General features: G+C 35.5%; 1 protein-coding gene across 3 annotated transcripts; it reads left to right on the top strand.

Moving 5' to 3' along the window:
- Positions 1–1,887: 1,887 nt before the first annotated feature.
- LOC126868883 (histone-lysine N-methyltransferase trithorax) lies at positions 1,888–20,944 on the top strand. 3 transcript variants are annotated; one of them, XM_050624832.1, is made up of 11 exons: positions 1,888–2,755; positions 3,346–4,774; positions 4,960–5,526; positions 5,615–6,048; positions 6,202–6,363; positions 6,424–6,819; positions 6,992–11,222; positions 11,298–13,923; positions 14,113–14,275; positions 14,380–14,526; positions 14,655–20,944. In XM_050624832.1, the coding sequence occupies exons 1-11, from the start codon at positions 2,591–2,593 to the stop codon at positions 14,826–14,828; spliced, it is 10,494 nt and encodes a 3,497-aa protein (XP_050480789.1). In that variant the 5' UTR covers positions 1,888–2,590; the 3' UTR covers positions 14,829–20,944. The 3 variants fall into 3 exon arrangements, with proteins under 3 accessions (XP_050480789.1, XP_050480788.1, XP_050480790.1); XM_050624831.1 differs by having other exon boundaries at positions 1,889–2,755; positions 6,992–13,923; XM_050624833.1 differs by lacking the exon at positions 6,424–6,819 and having other exon boundaries at positions 1,892–2,755; positions 6,992–13,923.

Here is a 20,944-nt window from a genome sequence, read left to right as displayed (position 1 = left end):
GTAGTAGCAAAGAAGACTGTTTTAATCTTTTACATTTGCATATATTTTTCAGAGGACAAAAGACGTATTTAAATATTAGAATAATTCGTTGAAAATTGGTCAAGTACTTGCTCGCTGTAATTGTAATAACGGAAAATAATTCGAAGGACACGAATGAGATAATTTGTCATGCGTAATGGACAGCTATTTCTCGAATAAATCGTTCAATTATTCTGCGACTAAAATAACATTATCGAATAAAAAGTGAATAAATATTTATCCAAAATTACTCGCGTATCATATTTGCTTTTGATAATTCCCCATATTTTTCTATTACAAAATTATTCTAGTTTAACGTGACGATACCAATATTCGCGTAGAAACGAACAAAAATAAATATTTTTCTTAATTAAGAATTGCGTGAAACTTTGAATATGTATATATATATATATATGTATATGAGAGAGTATATGCATATGTATATGCATATGTATATGTAAAGAGAGAGAGAGAGAGAGAGCAATTTTTTAACCTCACTTTTAGCGTTCGCCAGAAACATAAAACGAAATAATCGAGAATAGTACTGCTTTGGGATATTTCTTTGTGACGTGACTATAATTCAGTTTCTGAACAGGTTTAAACGGTACGTAATACAGTATTGATATCTCTTATTAAAAATATAGAATTCATAAACGTTTAGGTTTCCAAATGATCGATAAAATGGGATGCGATATCGGTGACCGGCCGATATTTGACCCCGATATAGTACGTTTCAATTTGTGTAGCTATAAAGGTAGAAATGGTTATCGACGTTATCGCATTCTCGTTGTTGCAAACTTGGCGTAAAAAGAAGGAGCACTTCGATTGTATGTGTATTCCTTCGTTTCGAAATTACGCGCGGTATAATGTCGATCACGTTGATAGTACGAGCCAAACATCCTGCTCTGTATCGACAATTTTCTTCGATATCTATTTGCCACGAGCCAAAGAAAATAATCACCAATGTTAATTATTTGTCTACCTATGTAAACATAAAGAAAGCGAATATTATGTAAAGAACGGTTTGTGTACAAGGGGGAGAAATAATCTTGGAAAAACACGCCCTGCATACGAAGGAAAAGTACAATATGGATCCGAAAGTGGTGCTTGAGGTTGTATCGACGAAGGCTCTTTTAAATGGAGCACAGGTCAGCGCACATGAAACACCGGATTTGTAATTCATATATACCTCATTTATCGAACCCTGTCTTTACGTAATACGAACCAACTGACTTTATTAAAACCTCTAATGCTCCGTCAGTATTTGGCAGAAATGAGATTTTAATTTTGAAAAAGTACCGTGAAAAAGCAGCAATTCATGTATAGCGAAATTAATTTTTGTATTTCCTTTAATTACTTTTAATGTGTTTCATTCTCTCTCTTTCTCTCTCTTTCTCTCTCCCTCTCCCTTTTTTATCTGTAAGAGTTCTTTTAATTTTATTTAATTTGATGGACATTGTATTATTTCTCGTAATATACGGTAGTAATTTAACGAAATGTAGGAAATTTTACGCTTTGTAAATATAAATACTATCGATTAGATGTACGTAATCAAATATAGCGAAAATGCTTTCCCAAAGAAAATTAATTGGCAGTAGATTTATTTGACATTAATATTAAAAAATTTTTAATAATACTGCGCTATGCTCTCAAATAAGTTTTTACTTTATATTTATAACTGAATATATTAAGTATAATAATCCATGATTTAAAAATATGTGAATTAAAAATAAAATAGACGAATACGTAGAATATTTTTAAAAGTATTCGTTTTATTTAATGTTGTATTTCAAGCAATATATTTGTATATACATTTCTTAAATCCTTAATAAATCACTTTAAAAAAAAATTAATTACTTAAATATAAAATAATCTTGTAATAGCACGGAAATATAAATTAATAAAATACAAAATTTGAGTAATGATTAAATTATTTATAAAATAAAAATTACATTAACGAACGTTGCAAAAGGAACATTAATATTCCCTAGTATGTGGTTGATACAAACTACGCAGCACTCAATATACGATACATGATACACACTATCATTGTGTATTATAATAATATACTTGTATTAATAAAAAACGATTGACTAGAAATTGAAAAATTGTATCTGTTCAACATTTTTATTATTTTATATACGCATAGTTATTAATTAGAAATAGAGTAATAAGAAATATTAATGAAATAGATATAATTAAATGCGATTGTATGCGAATTTGATAGAGAATCATACTTAGAGAGATTAAACGAAGAGTTAGCAGCTGAGCGCGCGTAACTTCAGTTCCGCTCTAGCAAAAGTTACTAGATGAATGCCCGCGTTTGTATTCGAAAACATATGTAATATGTACCCACCTTACTACTAGTCATTCTGTGTTTAACAGTACGCGCGTATTTCGCGGCTATCATCGAATTTAGCCGACGTTAACCGATGTTTAACGAAGCTTGTGAGTTCCGTGTGTGTTAAGTGTTCGTTGGTGTTCAGTTGGTGCGCCTCGACTGGGCAAAATCGCGTAAAATGGAAACAGAATTTCGTTGTGAGGTTGAGGTTGGCCGTTGAAAAAAGTGAACATGGGAAGGTCCAAGTTTCCCGGGAAGCCGCCAAAGACGGTCACCAGGAAACGGATCAAAGTTCTCGGTCAACCCGAGACAGCCCAAAGCGATTCGGTAACCGTCGCCGAGAACATCTACTACGGACTTTCCCTGTTCAACGAAACATTTGGTGACAATGAAAAGGTAATTCGTAGTTTACTTTCATGAGGACTACCTGGTGTAAGGCGTCTAATTAGTTACAAATCGTATCATTCTTTCTCCACTTACAAACTATTGTATTTGGTTTATAAGCGCCATAAGGACGCATACGGTGCCGATTCGCTCGCCAGAAAAACTCCAACGTTTGCCTCTATAATAAAAGTTAACCTATTAGAAGAGAATCACAGACTCGGAATGGCAGATGTATATAATACATACTGACGTACCGCTTACTTGAAAATGTCAATGATTTCATAAAAGATCGCCGTTCCGATCTTATTTTTATCAAGTAACTGTGTTTTACCGATTAATTGTTACCAATTTCTTTATTCTTCTTTCAAATAAAACTAATAATCTACGATACATATCTTATTTCTTATTATAATCATAATATACCTTCAGATTACCGAATATCTATTACCATATTCAAAACACCAAATAAAATATGTTTACATGATAAAATGTGAAATATAAACATTTGATGTTTAATTCGATAATTTTTATATCGACAAAATGTTAATGCAAAAGAAAATATATATTATCTGTTTCTAAGGTTTAATGCATTTTTCTCATAGGAACATCCACCATTCCATGGCTTTAGCACTAAAGAAGCTAATCTTTCCGTGTCTTACATAAAAACGCAACAACATGACACAGAAAATACAACTGTTAAATCACCATCTGATGCTATTGATAGTTCTGTGCCACAGCAGAATGTACAGACTGTCGCAGATATTAAAAGTCCTCCATCGCATACTGAAAATAATACAGAAAAATTATGTGATAAAAATATCAAACTGGCGGAAGATGATAAAAAAGATGTGACTGCGTTAAATTCCAAACGTACTACTAAATTTCACAGACCCAAGAGTCGTAGAGCTTGTAAAAATATAAAATTCTCCAATTTTATGAAAACACCAGTATTAAAATCAGTAAATAATATCTTAGATCAGCATCAACGAACGAGACAGCTACGTAACAGTACTGCAAAAAGATTATTACAGAGGGCAAAATCTAACAGTAACAATGTGCGCAATATGACGGCGCAATGTGGAGATAAACCGAATGCAGTAAGGAAATTTATTTTACCGGTTCGAAGTGCCCATTCGTCAAGAGTTATTAAACCAAATAAAAGATTTATCGAAGAATTAGAAGAAGCTCCTGGAGCAGAACATAGTGAGAACGAAATTGGTACGCACGTAAAGAGAGCTAAAATTGCATTAAATAAACATTGTAATCAAGAACCAAAATTAAAAGACGGAAATATTACTAAACTCTACACAAAATTAAAAGATAAAGAAACAAAAAGTAAAGCCAAAAAGGTAATTCAGCGTGTAAATTCCAATGCCCAAACTCTTGTACAACCTGTAAAGAATCTTGAAAAATTAGCACCTTCTATACAAGACACACAATTAACAAAAACTGTTAGTACAGAAGTTAAAAAGATTAATTTATCAGCTAAAAACAAAATGGTAAAATGTTCAACCGATGAATGCAATAGTGTTCAAGATGGTGTATCGAATGTAACCAGAAAAGCTCCAAACACAAAATTAAATATCTCCAAAAATCAAAAATTAATTTCTGTTCCTACGAAAGTTCTTCCTGATTCTGATGTTCCAAGTTCAGAGTCTTCCAGGATTCAAACTAGATCAGGAACTCAAAATGATACAGTTGATTTAGAAGTTCAGACAACTTTTGAAGATTCAGCAAAAATGAAAGAAAATAATAGCGCAAAGGGTCGAAGCAATGTTGATAGCAGCAATAAAAATGCAGAGAGAAATTCAGATAATTTTGATACGGAAAGCACATTATCTGAAAGTGGAAGCGAACATAGTAATCATACAGAAGACGAACAGTCTGAATGGACTGGGATGAAACTAAACGGTGGGAAAGTTATTTTAAGAAAAGCAAGGCTAAAACTGGATAATAAATGTGTCAGTGGAACTGAAGGTCCCTTTTCAATGACAAATAGCAACAGTGTTACAAGTGGAAATACTAATTTAGGTATGAAAACAATAATGTTCACAATATGTTACTTTTATACGGTATTTTCTTTTAATTCAAATATTTGTATTGCACGATCAAAAATGTAGAATAATGCTTCGAATAAATAAGTAATATAATCGATCATATAAATGATATACGAAATAAGAAAATAATAAATTCATTATGCTTTTATAATGTTTTAGGCTTAACAGGTACCATCAAATGTGGGGTTTGCGGTGCTGTACGGTTCTATCGATTTGTGAAACAAGCTCGAAAATTCGGTATTCACAGTTGTGAATCATGTAGAAAGTTTATCAGTAAAATGATTAAACGACAGGCTTGTGCAAAATCTACAAATAGTACACTTCCAGTCCTTCAATGTCATAAAGGCGATGGTTTATGCTTAGTACCACCTGTTGTAAGAAGTCAGCAATGGAATCTCATGAGATGTGTTTATAAAGCTAGATGCCCAGCTTGTTGGTTAAAAATGTGCTTGAAATGTTACAACATTCCTTCTTCTTTGAGAACAGGCTTAAATACATTGTTACCGCCAATGATGAGAGATCCTTTGAATATTCCATTAATATTGAATCAAGAAGATAATGATAATCAAGGGCAAAAATTAATATCTTCTAAGTTAGGTTGGCCTGCGGAAGATAGTTCAGAGAAAAATCTGTTCAAATCAGCTATGAATTGGAGAAACATAGAAATAGGTCAAAAAACAAGCTATCAAGGAACTGGTGGTTTTCTATATACAAAGTTAGATAAGTGTAAGATCGATCCTTCCAATTTATATATCCAATGTGTATACTATATATCTTTTCTTAATATGAATAATTTGCTTTTTCAATTTTCTAGTTGACTCATCACTGAATATATCGCCTAATAAAAAAAGAAGAAAAAACAATAGGATAAAAGTGAGGAAGAAATTGAAGAATCCAATGTTCTCCGTACCACCTTTAAATCAATGTCCACAACCTTTGAGACAGAGACTCGAATTGAAGGGACCAAGAGTGAAACATGTTTGCCGAAGTGCAAGCGTGGCTCTTGGTCAACCAATTGCAACTTTCCCCTCTGTAGATGGAAAAGAAGATACTGAAAGCAATAAGCACATTCCGAAAAATTTAAAGGAAAATGATAGGGTAGAGAAAAAGGATGACACAAAAGAAAAAGAGTCACAAAAACATAACGATGAGAATACTGTAAACCATAATACTGTCAATGCAACGCAGCAACCTCATCCAAAAAGAGGCAAATCACAACAAAATATATCAACGTCAAATTTTCAAGTAGTAAGCACACGTCGAACTAAAATATACAGATATATATATTTTGTTAGATACATTATATTAGTACAGTAAAATATATAAAATTTTAATATTATAGTTATATAATATTACGTAACATGAATATTTATAGTTTTAATAAAACTAATCACTTTGCAGGTGCCTAAAACGAATAATGATGCATTACACACAATATCGATAGATTTTTGGGAACAGTACGATCCTACAGAAGTTGGTGCAAAAGGCTTTGCCCTTATAGGTTCAGAACTCTTTCAGATTCCTGCTATTTGTTACCTTTGTGGAAGTGCTGGCAGAGAACCAGTAAGTAACGTATACACCTATATTGTTATATATGATCATACATTATAAAAATCTTTCCAGCTCATCCACTGTCAGTGCTGTTGTGAGCCATATCATGCCTTTTGTTTGGAACCCAGCGAATGGAATGCTTGTGCTCAACCAAATTGGTGCTGTCCTCGATGTACAATATGCCAATCCTGCCATCTAAGATCTGGTCCAAAATTGTCTTGCATTCGTTGTCGTCAATCATTTCACCATTCGTGTTTGTCAAAATCTGGTGTTAGTGCGAGACTTTACAGTCCTGAAAGACCTTATGTGTGTCAAAATTGTGTTAAGTGTAAAAGCTGTGGTAGTGAAGGAGTTAATGTCCATGTGGGCAATTTACCATTATGCTCCATGTGTTTTAAATTACGTCAACAAGGAAATTACTGTCCTCTATGTCAAAGATGTTACAACGAAAATGATTTCGATACAAAGGTAAGTGTACATATTTTATTTAGAAAATTTACTAAATATATATTTGTATGCGTAACTGTAAAAAATGACATGTGTGTACAGATACATAAAGATTTATGGGAAATACTACGATAAATAGCGCTTTAAAACGGTTTGTAAACTCGTTAAATAAACTCTGCATTTTATTTTTTAGATGATGGAATGTAGCGAATGTTCGTATTGGGTACATGCCTATTGCGAAGGAATTTCTGACGAGCGTTATCAAATTCTTAGTTATCTACCTGATACTATTGAATTTACATGCAGTCAATGTTCTTCAAATCCTAATTCTGTTTGGAGAAATGCCATAGAAGCTGAACTTAAGGCTGGTTTCATAGGAGTTATAAAAGCGTTAAGTAAAAATAAGAAGATTTGCGCTGCTTTGAAATGGAGTCCAAGAAAAGAATGTTTATGCATATCTGTTTCTAATGGGAAAAAATTGGACTTTTCAAATGAGAAAACAGATTCAAATATAACCAATGTTAAAGAAGGCCTGAACGTAGAAGAAGCTGAAGAAAGTAATTGTGAAAAGACTAAAAATACAGAATTTGGACATAATAATAATAATTCAAAATCTGATTCGATAAGTAAATTGGACGAAGATCAACCAAGCGATAGCTGTAACAGAAGAGGTTTAAGACGTCTTCGACAAAAATTTCATTTAAAAGAGTGTTCTGTTCGGGTAAAGAATTGCGCTGTGAAAGATACTCAAGACAATGATAAGAAAGATTCGGTAACTCAAGAAAATACAAATAGTAATTCTAATGATACAGAATGCCATTGTTCAGAGCAGCAAATCATTGTCAGACCTTCGCCTACACTAATGTCGGTGAAACGAAAAGTCAATAACAATGAATATAAAACGCTGTTACAGTTTCATTGTGATATGGAACATGTCATAAGTCGTACTGGAACGAAGGATCTTACAGAAGCTTATCACGAAATTTTACAAGATGTGTTCCCATGGTTTAGTCCGAAAAGTATAAAAAATAATAATGGCAAAGGCGATTCGTTAACAGCTACTAAAGATATTGGTAAAGACGATAGTCCAGTTACAAAATTTGATGATTCTATTCTGGAAGTATGGAAAGAAGAGGTGATCAAAGCACCAAAAGCAATCGCAGCTAAAACAGCAAATTTATATAACGTTCATGTCGAAGATAGTAGATCATGTTGTTTGTGCAAAGGTTTAAGCGATGGTCTAGAAACGAAAGAAGGACGGCTACTATATTGCGGGCAAAACGAGTGGGTACATTCGAATTGCGCGCTTTGGTCTAATGAAGTATTTGAAGAAATCGATGGTTCTTTACAAAATGTTCATAGTGCTATTTCAAGAGGTCGATTAATTCGTTGCACAGAATGTGGAAAGAAAGGGGCCAGCGTTGGCTGTTGCGCGAAGAATTGCAACAGTACCTTCCATTATCCTTGTGCTAGAAACGTTGGTCTTGCCTTTAACGACGATAAAACAGTATTTTGTTCTTCGCATTTAAATAACTGTACGCATAAAACATTGCAAAATGAGAATGAATTTAGTTTACAAAGACCAGTATATGTAGAATTGGATCGTAAGAAGAAAAAATACGCGGAACCAAGTAAAGTGAAAGTAATGATAGGCTCATTGATGATCGATTGTTTAGGTACAGTTATACCTGAATACTCTGATACAATTGAAAGAATTATACCTTGTGATTATAAATGTTCTCGGTTATATTGGTCTACGGTAAACCCATTTAAAATTGTAAGATATTATATTAGAACGTACGTGCAGATGTATGTACCAGAGGTTTCTTCCAATTTAGAAAATAATATAACTATTGATCATTCTAAAGAACAAGAAGAAGAAGATACATTAAATACACAGAAAAGTGAATATTTAGCTGTAAAACAAACTCTAGATGCTTTGATCGATGCAGTTTGTAACAAAGAAGTGGATGAAAATCTGGCAGAACAAAATAATACAGATCTTTTACCTCCAGAATTGAAAGAAGCTATATTCGAAGATTTGCCACATGATTTATTAGATGGTATTTCCATGCAAGATATATTTCCAAAAATGACGTACGAAGATTTTATAGCAATGGATTTGAAAAATGATGGGACCTTCGCGGCAGATCTATTCAAGGATGATATGCTGGCATCCGAAGTAGACGAAATGATAAAGCCATCCGAAAGTAAAGTTTCAAAGATAGATCCTTCTTTAGTAGAATTAGGATCGCATAACGATTTATGGGTCCATTTGGAAACAAAAACATCCGTTCAAGATCTAATGGACGATTTGTTTAGTTCAAAAAATCAAAAACGCGGAGGCAGAGAACTGAAGCGATCTAAATCGGAAGTAATATCGAATAGCCCGTTAATCGTTGGAGGACAAAGGCACCATCAACGATCTTGCAGTTTAACGTGGAGTTGTAAATTAGATGGTACTTACGGTCCCAGCATAAAACGAAGGAAATTGTCTAGGAATTCAAGCATGACGAAATCAAACGAGACAAGCGTGATGGTATTAGATTCGCAAAACGAACGGCCGCCTACTTTGCACGAGTTAAGGATTCCAGACAGTATCATGGTTACTGTAGGCAGAGCAAACACACCTAATATTTTATCCGATTCTATGCGGGAATTAAAGTATTGCATCGAGGATGCTACCAGTGGTATTAATCGTAGAGTAATATCCAGTAGTCGCGAGGAAGGTAAAGAGCATAAACGGTTGTTTTGGCATGCGAGGCAACAACCGCGAATATTACAAGTCGACGGCCCTGCCGATCCAGGCAGCGCCAGTGAATGCAGTTCACCGGAGTATAATATAGAAGAAAAGAGTACGGCATTACGCGTGGCAGAACATTTATCGATTCCGCAATTAGACGGCATCAACGACGAATCGTCGTGCGACAGCAGCGAAATTACTTCGTCTAGCGAGAAGGACTGCTGCAACTCTTATTATACAAAGTCTTCGAATAATATTTTACGATCAAAGCGTATATATGGATTTATTAGATCGCACATTGGGAAATACGAGGATAAAGCACAAAAAACGAAAGGAGGTGACGGCCTTTCCAGCAATTTTCAACAAAGATCGAATGCAGCGCAACAAACAAATCCGCGGGAGAATAATTTGAAATTGAATCTGAAAATTCCACAGTTAGACGGTGCCGATGATATCTCCAGCGACGACGAGTGCGTATCACCGCAACACATTGAAAATGAGACGACTACCATTACATCTCGATGCGATGCACCATTTGATCACATAGATCGCCCTGTAACTTGTAAACGATGCCGCTGTACATATAGAACGCAAGATAGTTACAATAGACACTTGGCAAATTGTGATATCATGATAACGAGCGACAGCGATTCCGAAACTATGGATAATAAGTTAGCATCGCCTGATTCTAGATTTTCTCCGAGTATCGGATCTGTATCTCCACAATTTATAACGTTGTCTCCGTCTGAGGGGCATACACTTTCATCCGATTATCCAGATATCCAAGCTACTTCGCCTTTGGAAGCTTCCGTACCATCGCCTCATCCGGCTATTCAAATCGAGCCGATAGCACAAGCGATTATTACGCCGCAAATTCATACGCACGCTACCGTCGAAACCGTTCATCAAACGGTACTAACATCAAACGATATGATCGTACAAACGCAGTATACTAGAACTACAACTACATTACCGAATGCCACGGTATTACCTCAAGAAAGTACTGTTCAAATAACAGAAATCACAGACCCCCCATCTGTTGCAAGCGATTCCAGTATGTCGCAAAATATCATCAATACTCCTATGAATTCTCCAGATGGTGCAAGTTCCCAAACGGTTCCAAGTCCACAAATATCGCCTACGTTTTCTTCCACCGGCGTACAAACTGCGTCTTCGACCGAATCGTCGCAAGGGAACAGTATTCAGATAACGAAGTTGGCTAAATCAAAATCTCCCAGAGCGCCAAAGTCTCGGACGAAAGGAATCAAAACGCAAATCGTGAAAAATAGTATACAGCCGCACAACAATGGACATGCTAGATTTCAACCGATGCAGAACAATACTCCGATTATACAGCTGCAACAAGCTCAAAGACCGAGTGGGCCAACTGTCATATTGCAACAAGCATCTCCTGGCATCATGTCCGCGTACGTTGAAACATTGCAACAACAGTCCGGACAAAACCTTCAGTACGTAACGACGATCGGTGGTCAGCATGAAACTGCTGCAGCGTTTAAACCTCAGTTCATAACAGCTAATCATTTAATTCCTGGTGCATACATACAAGCATCTTCCGACAACTTGTTGGCATTGCAAAACGGGGGTATATCGATATTGCCAGGTGTACAGATCGCTCAAACACAGCCAACGGTCCTTGGAACGATTATACAGCAACAACCTAGTGCGATTCAATGTGGAGTTATTTCGTCGGAACAGTTATTATTGAGCTCGACACCAACGCTAGAAATGTTTACAGATTCAACGGGCAGTATGTTTCTGTCGAACCAGCCGATGTATTACGGTTTGGAGACTATCGTAAGCAACACGGTGATGTCTTCCAGTCAGTTCATGACTGGCACGGTACCGCAAGTATTGGCAAGCAGTTACCAAACGACAACGCAAGTTTTTCAAGCTTCTAAACTGATGGAACCTATCGTAGATGTTCAGGCTGTTCCAGGTGTTCCCACTGTGACTGCAGTGCAATCCGTACAAAACGTATCCGGAGTACCAAGCGTACCAAACGTTGCTAATGTATCCAACGTAACCAATATAACCAGCATACCTAATGTACCTAGCGTAACGAATGTACCTAATGTTCCGACTGTTCCCGCTATACCGACTATACCCACTGTAACCACTGTACCCACTGTATCCAATGTCTCTAACGTATCTAATATGCCAAGCATAACAAATATACCGAATGTGTCCAATGTACCTACGGTATCTAGCGTGTCTAACGTGCCTAGCGTACCTAGCGTACCTAGCGTACCTAGTGTACCTAGCGTGCCCAGCGTGCACAACGTACACAGCGTGCCTAGCGTTCCTAGTGTACCTAGTACAATACCCGGTGCATCTAATACACCTAGCATACCTAACGTACCTAACGCATCCAGTATGCCTAGCGTGCCTAACGTATCGAACGTACCTAGTATATCTGGTATACCTACCAACTTACCTACCAACGTATCCAGCGTACCCGGTGTATCTAGTATACCTAACGCATCTAATGTATCTAATATACTTAATCCAGCACCTACTTTGTCCAGTACTTCTAACATTACTAACATACCGGCTGTACCTACCGTTCAAAATGTATCTAACGTTTCAACCTTACCATCCAAAGTTGGCAATATTTCCGATATGTCTACGGTACCCGGTGGTTACGTGGTAGTAAATCAATCGACCACGCCTATAGTAGAATCGTCTATCGCAACATCACAGATTCATATTCCAGCGACACCCGATCAAAATTTTCCAACGGCCACTTGTAACACCATGTTGCCTGTATCTTGTCAAAGCGTCGTAGAACCAGTAACATCGATAGAGCTATCGTCAGATACGTGTGCATCCGAAGCTCAAGCCGCGGTAAGAGTGACATCGTCTCCAAAGTTGTTGCAAAACTCAATACCGACGATACCGAGAGTAGCTGTACGGCCAAGTCCAGTTTCAAACTCCGTTGTACAACCTAACAACGGACCATGGAAGATCACAGAACCGTTGTTTGGCTCGGAACAGATGATGAACAATAATGTCCGACCGTACTTTGACTCGAAACACGTGTCAGAGAATACCAGTATGATAAAGTCTAGCATATCATCTAAAATACCCCCATTACCTAATCACTGTATAACTCAAAGGGATATCATTGTAAATAAGTTAAACCACGATGTAAATAATGTGCATAATAATTATAATAGTACCGTACCGAATTCAAACAATATTAATGTAAGTACAAGTAATAATCCAGTGATTGCGAGCTCGACTGTACAAAATAAAATTACAATGTCTACGAGCAACGTACCAACGAGTAGGCCGATGAACAGAGTGCTGCCTATGCAAGCCGTAACTCCGAAACAGGATACGACCAAGAGCATGCAGAAAACAGAAATGATCATAGAAGAGCCAACGAAACCGGTAATTAAGCCAGCAGAACCGGAACAGAAGCTTGGAACGGAATCTGATAAGAAACAGATAGTGGAAGCTGTGACGCCAACGGTGAAGAAACCAGCAGAGACCACTATAAACAACATAAACGAAACGCTGAAATTGAACACCGAAACGATCGAGAAGGTGAAGGAAAATCTGAAATTGGAACTGGACAAAGAGAAACTGCAGAATGCCTCGTTGAAGATAGTACTGCAGAAGCAGCTGCAAGATGGTTCTTACAAAATTACACACAACATGAAAGCAGTGACGCAGAATAAGAAACCACCGCAAGTGACGTCCGTGGAGATATTACCGTCGAAACAGGTGCCGCAGATAACCTCTTTGCAATTGTTACCGATAAAAACGTTCACATTGAAAACGAACAAGATCGAGGAGAAGGTAAAACCTATCGATAACCAGTTTAACATACTGAAAACCAAAACTCCACCAGTTGCCGTGAAAAAGCCAAGAATGATCAGTAAGTCGATCAAATCTGTACAGCCGAACGTAGGAAATATGCAAACGCAGAAATCGAAAGGACCGACATTGATGTACGAGATAAAGTCGCAGGATGGATTCACTCATACTGCCTCCTCCATGGCCGAAGTATGGGAAACCGTGTTTCAAGCTGTGCAAAATGCACGAAAGGCTCACAACTTACCTCCGTTGCCTCATAACCCTCTCACCGAAAATCTGGGCTTGGAAAATAACGCCACCGTCTACCTGGTCGAACAGCTACCAGACGTGAACAGATGTACCAAATACAAACCTCGATTTCATAATTTAGCACCGCCAAAACCGGGAGAAACGGAAAATGACTTACCGAATGCGTGTGTTAATGGTGCTGCTCGTGCAGAACCGTTCAAAGGGAGAAAAGTTCATGATATGTTCAGTTGGCTCGCGTCAAGGCACAGGCAGCAACCAAAAATGATCGCTATCTCCGAAGCTGAGTCCAGGTAAAGCATCTTAATACGTGCAATTAATAAAGTCACTTAATTTTCTCTTTCTTTTCTCTTATATATATATATATAATACACGTATGTGTATGCGAGAGCGTGCGTGTGCGCGCGCTACTGTGTGTATGTATACACACACTGATACATCGTACGTCGGAGGATATATGTTGCATTGTTTTGTTATTACAGACGAGTGGCAAGCACAAATTTACCAATGGCGATGCGCTTTAGGATACTTAAAGAAACGTCGAAAGAATCGGTTGGAGTATACCATTCTCACATACATGGTAGAGGTTTATTCTGCCTAAGAGACATCGAAGCTGGAGAGATGGTTATCGAGTATGCTGGTGAGGTGTGTAGAGAGATGAAAGGCGTTGTTATTTATATAATCTCTTTTACTAACTATTTATATATCGAATGTAGTTTTCTTGGGTAATATTTTATAAATGTTTACAGGTGATTCGTGCCTCGTTAACTGACAAACGAGAAAAATATTATGATAGTAAAAACATAGGATGTTACATGTTTAAAATCGACGATCACCTAGTCGTTGATGCCACAATGAAAGGAAATGCGGCAAGATTCATTAATCACTCGTGCGAGGTATTTATTCGTTTGCCGAATGTATTTTATTTATTTTATTGAAATATACGTTTCGTTTTCCTTATGAACTTGAATTTATCTGAAAAATTGTATCGAACTAATTTTGTAACTTGAAAATCATATTTCAGCCAAATTGTTACTCGCGAGTGGTAGACATCCTAGGTAAGAAGCATATATTAATCTTCGCTCTCCGTCGCATTATTCAAGGAGAAGAGCTAACGTATGACTACAAATTTCCTTTCGAGGATATCAAGATTCCATGTACCTGCGGTTCCCGCAGATGTCGTAAATACCTCAATTGAGACTGCATATACAGCTATCGTAAGCAGCCAACCGTAAGCGGCACAGCAAAAAATATTGTGCTATAATTATGTGCGCTTTGGAATAGGATTCATTTTATTGAACGTTATTCATTTAATCATCAAACTATTTTCAGAGATTGCAGCTTTTTATTATTATAAAAGAAATAGATATACATTTAAAATATTAGAAGGCCAGATATAGTACACAAAACATCGCGTTATGACAATGTTACTTTAAACAGCTACACTTGGTAGTTGATTTAAGGGATATACTTATAGCAATAAATAATTGAATATGTCCTGCTTACGTACCCAACGAGCCTTGCGTGCTTTATCGCACTAAGACTCATGAAAGTGTTACTTTATCCACGCCTGTGCTTTTATGCACTTCTTTTAGACTCTACTTATTATCTTGACTATCGAGGCTTAAGCGTACAAGTTATCGTCACTTTACACTAAATCGACAATGCTTCTAGCTTATACGCATTTATAAGACATATACGTACACATACATGTGTACGCAAATTTCTTCTCTATATATTATATGTTATTTTCAGTCATAAATTCAGTGATCCTAAATGTAATTGAACAAGTTTGATTCTGTGAAATTAAACAAAATCGACTTGCATAGGATAAAATCGACGACCTATATATCTATAGGAACACGGACGAGTTTCCCTCGACTAGGACTTATCTTTTTCTCATTACGTACTTGAACGTAGGAACTATGCTCGTTTACTACGCGACGCGTATCACGCAATTACGGATTACCGGCGAGACTTATGAAATAAAAAGCACACAACTTTATTGTAAGTTTCAATTTTACCAGATTGTACCATTGTAACCAGATAATTCAATGTTCTTGAAAACTTTATGTAAATCTAAAATTTAGTGTACAGTGTACGACTAACTTCGTGACATTTCATGTCTGATGTAGGGCCAGATTTCAAACGTTCTTGTAAAATATGTAATTGTTAGATTAGACATTGTCTTGATGTAAGTACAGCTACCAACTTAACTTAAGTTAGTAACGTAGATGTTTTAAGAAACAAAAAAAAGAACATGAGCGCGCGCATAAGAGGATGTGAGGGAGAGAGAGTGAGCGGGAGAGAGAGAGAGAGAGTGAGAGAAAGAGAGAGAGAGAGAGAGAGAAGGGGGAAGGGAGAGAATGGCTAGAAGGAACAGTTTCCTGGCGTGGGATACTGTTTGAAGGTGTACCTACTTTGGCAGACATTGATGATATTTTAAGTCTTATAATAACAGGAAAAGAAATGAAAGAACAAAGAAGATTGGAAAGAAAGAGGCTTGCTTTCCCAAGAAATTGAAGCCTGTTCATTTGTTTCGAACGAACATATTACGTATATATGCGCAATTATTTTGATATGTTTTTATAGATTTTTAAACGATGCACCCATGCGTTTGTGCTTCCGCCTTGCCAATATTACAATATTAATCTCGTTACTTTATTTTTATATTTAAAGACTACAAATCGCTAGGGAATAGAGAAAAACAAACTTCTTATTTTAGAGAGAAATCCGATAGGGCGGTACCGCTCTGTTCATATAGGAGATTAATCTTCATTTTTTCCCGTAGTTTCTGTTCAAAATTCGTCTATGATTTATAAGAGGCAAGTATGATCACACGTAATCGATTACGTTGACACAGAGTGTAAAAAGATAATTAGATCATTGTTTCAAGTAAACTTTTCTAGAATACGAATATTTCTAGAAAATATTTGTGATATTTTCCCACACTGGGGAAAGTTATGAATGTTCTTTATAGGAATATATTTCAGATTTTTACGGATACACGTGTATATAACGTATATTCCGTAAAAAGCACCTTTCTGTGAAATGCAGTTTTGCCTTACCTTTAATGTACCTACGCTTTAAACCCGGTGATAGATTTAGATATACCCTGATGACTTATATTCAAACTGAAAAAAAACTAATTGTGTCTATGCATCCATTAAGCTATAATAAAGTATTTTAGTGCGGTTAATCAATTTCTGCCGAGGTGGTTGTCCCTTAAATTTGGTGCTCCATGGACACCGTTAAGTGCACTTTACACGAAAAAATGGCCTAGAGTAAGAAATAATAGGTGGCAGCGGAAGAGTTTGATAATAATAAGAAATGCGTTATATATACGAGGAATATCGATCGCGAATTTATTTAACGAAGTAATATAAAGAAGTAAATGATGGCAGGAACATTATTTGAGCACGCAAGTATTCGTCGTCAGTCGTGCAACATTTTAATCGGCCTGGTTTGGTACAAAATGCGTATGCTGATTTGTAAAAAGTTATAAAACAAGGGGAAAAAATAGAAACTTGTTCTGGTCACGAGAAATTGCCATTTTTTAGGTATTTTGAATCTTTTCTTCTCCTTTTTTTTTTTTTTTTTTAATGCTATGATTATCAATAATTAATAACTATTATTGGAAGATGAATATTGTTAATATAATGATAATTAATTTTAATCTGTATAAAAAAAAAAGAAATAATATGACATAAGAAAGGTAATTACTTGAAAATATAATAGCAATGTTAGATATTTTATTAATATTTATTATACTTATGGATGATGGTTTTAGGATTAACAAGATCTATTAATTACATTGAACATGATTTAGAGAACATGGTGCACACGATGGTCTAATATTGTTGAAAAGATACGGACGTCTGCTTTTTTTATGCAGGAGAAGAAAGAGCATTCTTTTCTCTTTAAAATGAAAAAAGAAAAAAAAGTAATGCATTCTTGTAATTGTTATACGATATCACCGCGAGCAATTTAGGATTATGGGATATAAGCGATGTGTTTTCGCTATACTTTATATTCCCATCGCAGATTACTAATATCTCTATGCTGACTGTAACGATAATCTATAATGGGTATATATTTAAATTTAAACATGTCAGTAGGTAAATTAAGAACACTGTTTTTTAATTATTTTTTTATTTGTGAAATCCATATAAAATATCGTATGCTCTGAGAAAGAAAAAGAAGAAAGAAAGGGAAAGTAGATATTAGCGTTCGTATAACAGCATATGAACGATTATGTTCTATGCAATCACTTCTCTGGCGGAACTTTTCAGAGTTTACCGAGCGCTTTTCTGAAACATACTCTATATCCTCTTAAATGATTACTGATTACCTATCTCACGGAGTGTGTACAAACTCCTTAGTATTACGTATCCAGCCTTCATTATTATGGTTATTATTATTATTATTATCGATTAATTATAATCCACACGAGAAGATAGCATAATACACTGTCACTCATACTGTGCACCGTTTGTTTAAACTACACCCGTCAGCACCTTTGGAAAATGATTCGTATGAAAAACAGTAAAAATTTGGACGTGTTAGAGAGAAAGAACTCGAATATGTATATGTATACCTTACCTCGACATAAATTTAGGTATTAGAAAAGTGTTGGATATTTACTACTTTGGTGTGATAATGAAACGAGTGGTTAAGTTTACTCATCATGGACCTGTACGGTGCCCGTTATTACCTTTTACGACAATTTCGAGAACATCGCAGCGTTGCATCCTCTTATGATCGAGAGTTTCATCTCTTCGAATTTTTGGGTTCTTCGTTTCATCGGTAAAGACAAGGAATTTAAAGGGGCAGAAATTTCAAATGCAAAACGCTTTTTAAATCGTGTATGAACGAAACGAAACGAAAAAAGAAAAAAAAAAGATAAGAGAAAGGAAAGAAAAGAATAGTATTATTCTAATGTTTAAACGAATTGTAGAATTTTTAATATTGTACTTGTTTAAAAGAAGATAGAAGAATAGAAAGATGATGCGGCAGCAAAAAGAAATTAAACGATGGTTTTGAGAAATTTAAAAATAAATGAAGAAAGAAAGAAAAGAGAATGAAAGGAAAATTGAAAAAATTGTCTGTGATTATCAGTCATAATAATCTTTAGGTCAACATATTTTTTAGAGAATATTTTTTAGCAAATTACAAAATTTATGATATACCCCTATTATTGATATGATATTGGATCAGACACGCTACGCATAATATTAAAATAAAATGAAAAAAAAAAAGAAATGAAGAAAAAGAATTGAAACTGTAAAAGTTGCAAACTGTTTAATAGAATTATGAATAGTTGAGATCGATGGCTGTTGTAAAATATTCAGTGTTTGGACGAATAATTATTAAAAACTATTTATAATATCGATCAATATCGAGGTACGATTATATATTATTGTATCGTATACTATAGTAGCGTTTCTATCTCTTTTGCGTTTGCATATTCATCGGAATAGATTATAGAAGAGAATTGGTCGTAGGTCCGTACAAGACGAAGTCGTGATGAATGTAAAATTAAACGAAGAGACGCTGCGGGTAAATGGGATGTATTTACTGCACGCGTTCAGCGTGTAAATTGTCGTTATAAAATCCATCTACTTATTGTAGAGAACTTATGAAATAATCGTAATATTTACATTAACCAGATGATATGCATACCACATAGAGACACATAACTACTGCTTTCATCACACTATACAAAAGTACAGACACACACACGCATAATACACACAAAGGAAGATAAGAGACACTACAAAACCGTACGCCCATGTTTTGTAATTAAATGTTTTGTTAGTATTATATGAGAAATTAACAAAATAAAAACAAAAATGGAAGTATAAACATGTATATTCCGTGCTGTATGTAAAAGTACCCTCTACCGCTATGTTATATCTAGAATGGAATAGAAACTGAAACTGGTGAAGTCTGGTTCTATCTTCTACCTTACAATTCTCGTTAAACACGAAGCTAGATTTTTCTCTCCTCGCGCTGGTTTCTATGTTTGCAGCCAGCGTTCAACCGAAATGCCGAGAGAAAAAGAAGAGTAAACTGCGACTCTCGCTTGTATCTCGTTAATTTTAAATATTGTCAGCGCGCAATTAGTTTAAGCATAAAGCGGCAATCTTATCTGCTCTTTGTTCGTTCTCACAAATGGGTAGACTGGGCAAGTACCATATTGTAATCTACGATACACCATTTGTAACAGCGACGTGCGTTATAGGTCATGCTTTTTTTCACGTGTGAGAATACTCTTCTTTTTTTTCCTCTGTTTTTTTAATGTGTGTATTCGGTTGAGCGCGCGTCGCTGACTCATGTACGTTGCTCGGATGTTGTACGTACCTCGTCTAAAACGAGAAAAAAGGAACAGAATTTCTTCTAAAGTAGAATCGATATCTGTGCATTTGCTTGCTCGCTCGATGAAACGTCCGCGAATTGGTAATTGATGTGTCGTTCGTTATCATTATGCGTCGAGAAAGCAAGAAAGAAACAGCATTAAAATTGTCTAATGTAATTTTGCAATATTCGAGATATTTCATTGTCGTCATCGTGCGACGATGCAGCAGTCGTACCGTGAAAATTCGATTCAAATGTTTTTCCAGCGAGAAACAATTACTACGCGAATTAAGATTATCCGGGTACTCGAATAAGTAATTTTTCGGGGCAAAATCAGTATTAAGAATCTCAAGAGAAAATACGTACATACATGTAAATTCCTAAGAGCAATAAGTAGTTAATTCGAAACATACGACTCATGTAGTAATAATCAATCGGCATTACAGTAACGTATCTCGTTTATCTCATTTGAATAAAATACAATTGCGGGATAAGATACGGCAGAAATCATAGAAACAGAGTATGTTGTAACGCTAGGCATACATTATTATCGTTATTTTCGCGTGTATTATTACTGCACAGTCCTTCCACAAACTATCTTAATCGCATTATTAAACGAATGTAGCGTAATAAAATGTTAGATGATGTAGATACAATGTAAATACGATAATGTATCGCTTGACAAATGAAATTTTATTAATACATTCGCTTGTTTCGTATTTAAAGAAAAAGGAAAAAAAAAAAGAGGAAATGAAGAAGAAATATATGATAACGCTGGAATTATTATTTAGGGGTGCACATTACAAGTAAAAAAAAAATGAAAAAAAACTAAAGATTCTCAGATAGAAGGGAAAGGTATTTTTAATAAAATCAATTATTAAATAATTCAATGTTATTTAAGCGTAATGATACATCATAATCATTCAAAGTATATGAAATAAATGAGAAAAACAAGAA

This window comes from Bombus huntii, chromosome 8, assembly GCF_024542735.1.
Source record: "Bombus huntii isolate Logan2020A chromosome 8, iyBomHunt1.1, whole genome shotgun sequence".
In the NCBI taxonomy this organism is placed as follows: Eukaryota; Metazoa; Arthropoda; class Insecta; order Hymenoptera; family Apidae; genus Bombus; species Bombus huntii.
The sequence above is the reverse complement of the archived record's forward strand: the minus strand, read 5'-3'. Positions and strand labels throughout refer to the sequence as shown.

Bases quoted from the DNA above. Each gene is read 5' to 3' on its own strand.
- LOC126868883 (XM_050624831.1), top strand. From the start codon at position 2,591: ATGGGAAGGTCCAAGTTTCCCGGGAAGCCGCCAAAGACGGTCACCAGG. The intron at 4,775-4,959 runs GTATGAAAACAA...ATAATGTTTTAG, and splicing joins AAGTGGAAATACTAATTTAG to GCTTAACAGGTACCATCAAA. The intron at 14,527-14,654 runs GTATTTATTCGT...ATCATATTTCAG, and splicing joins TCATTAATCACTCGTGCGAG to CCAAATTGTTACTCGCGAGT.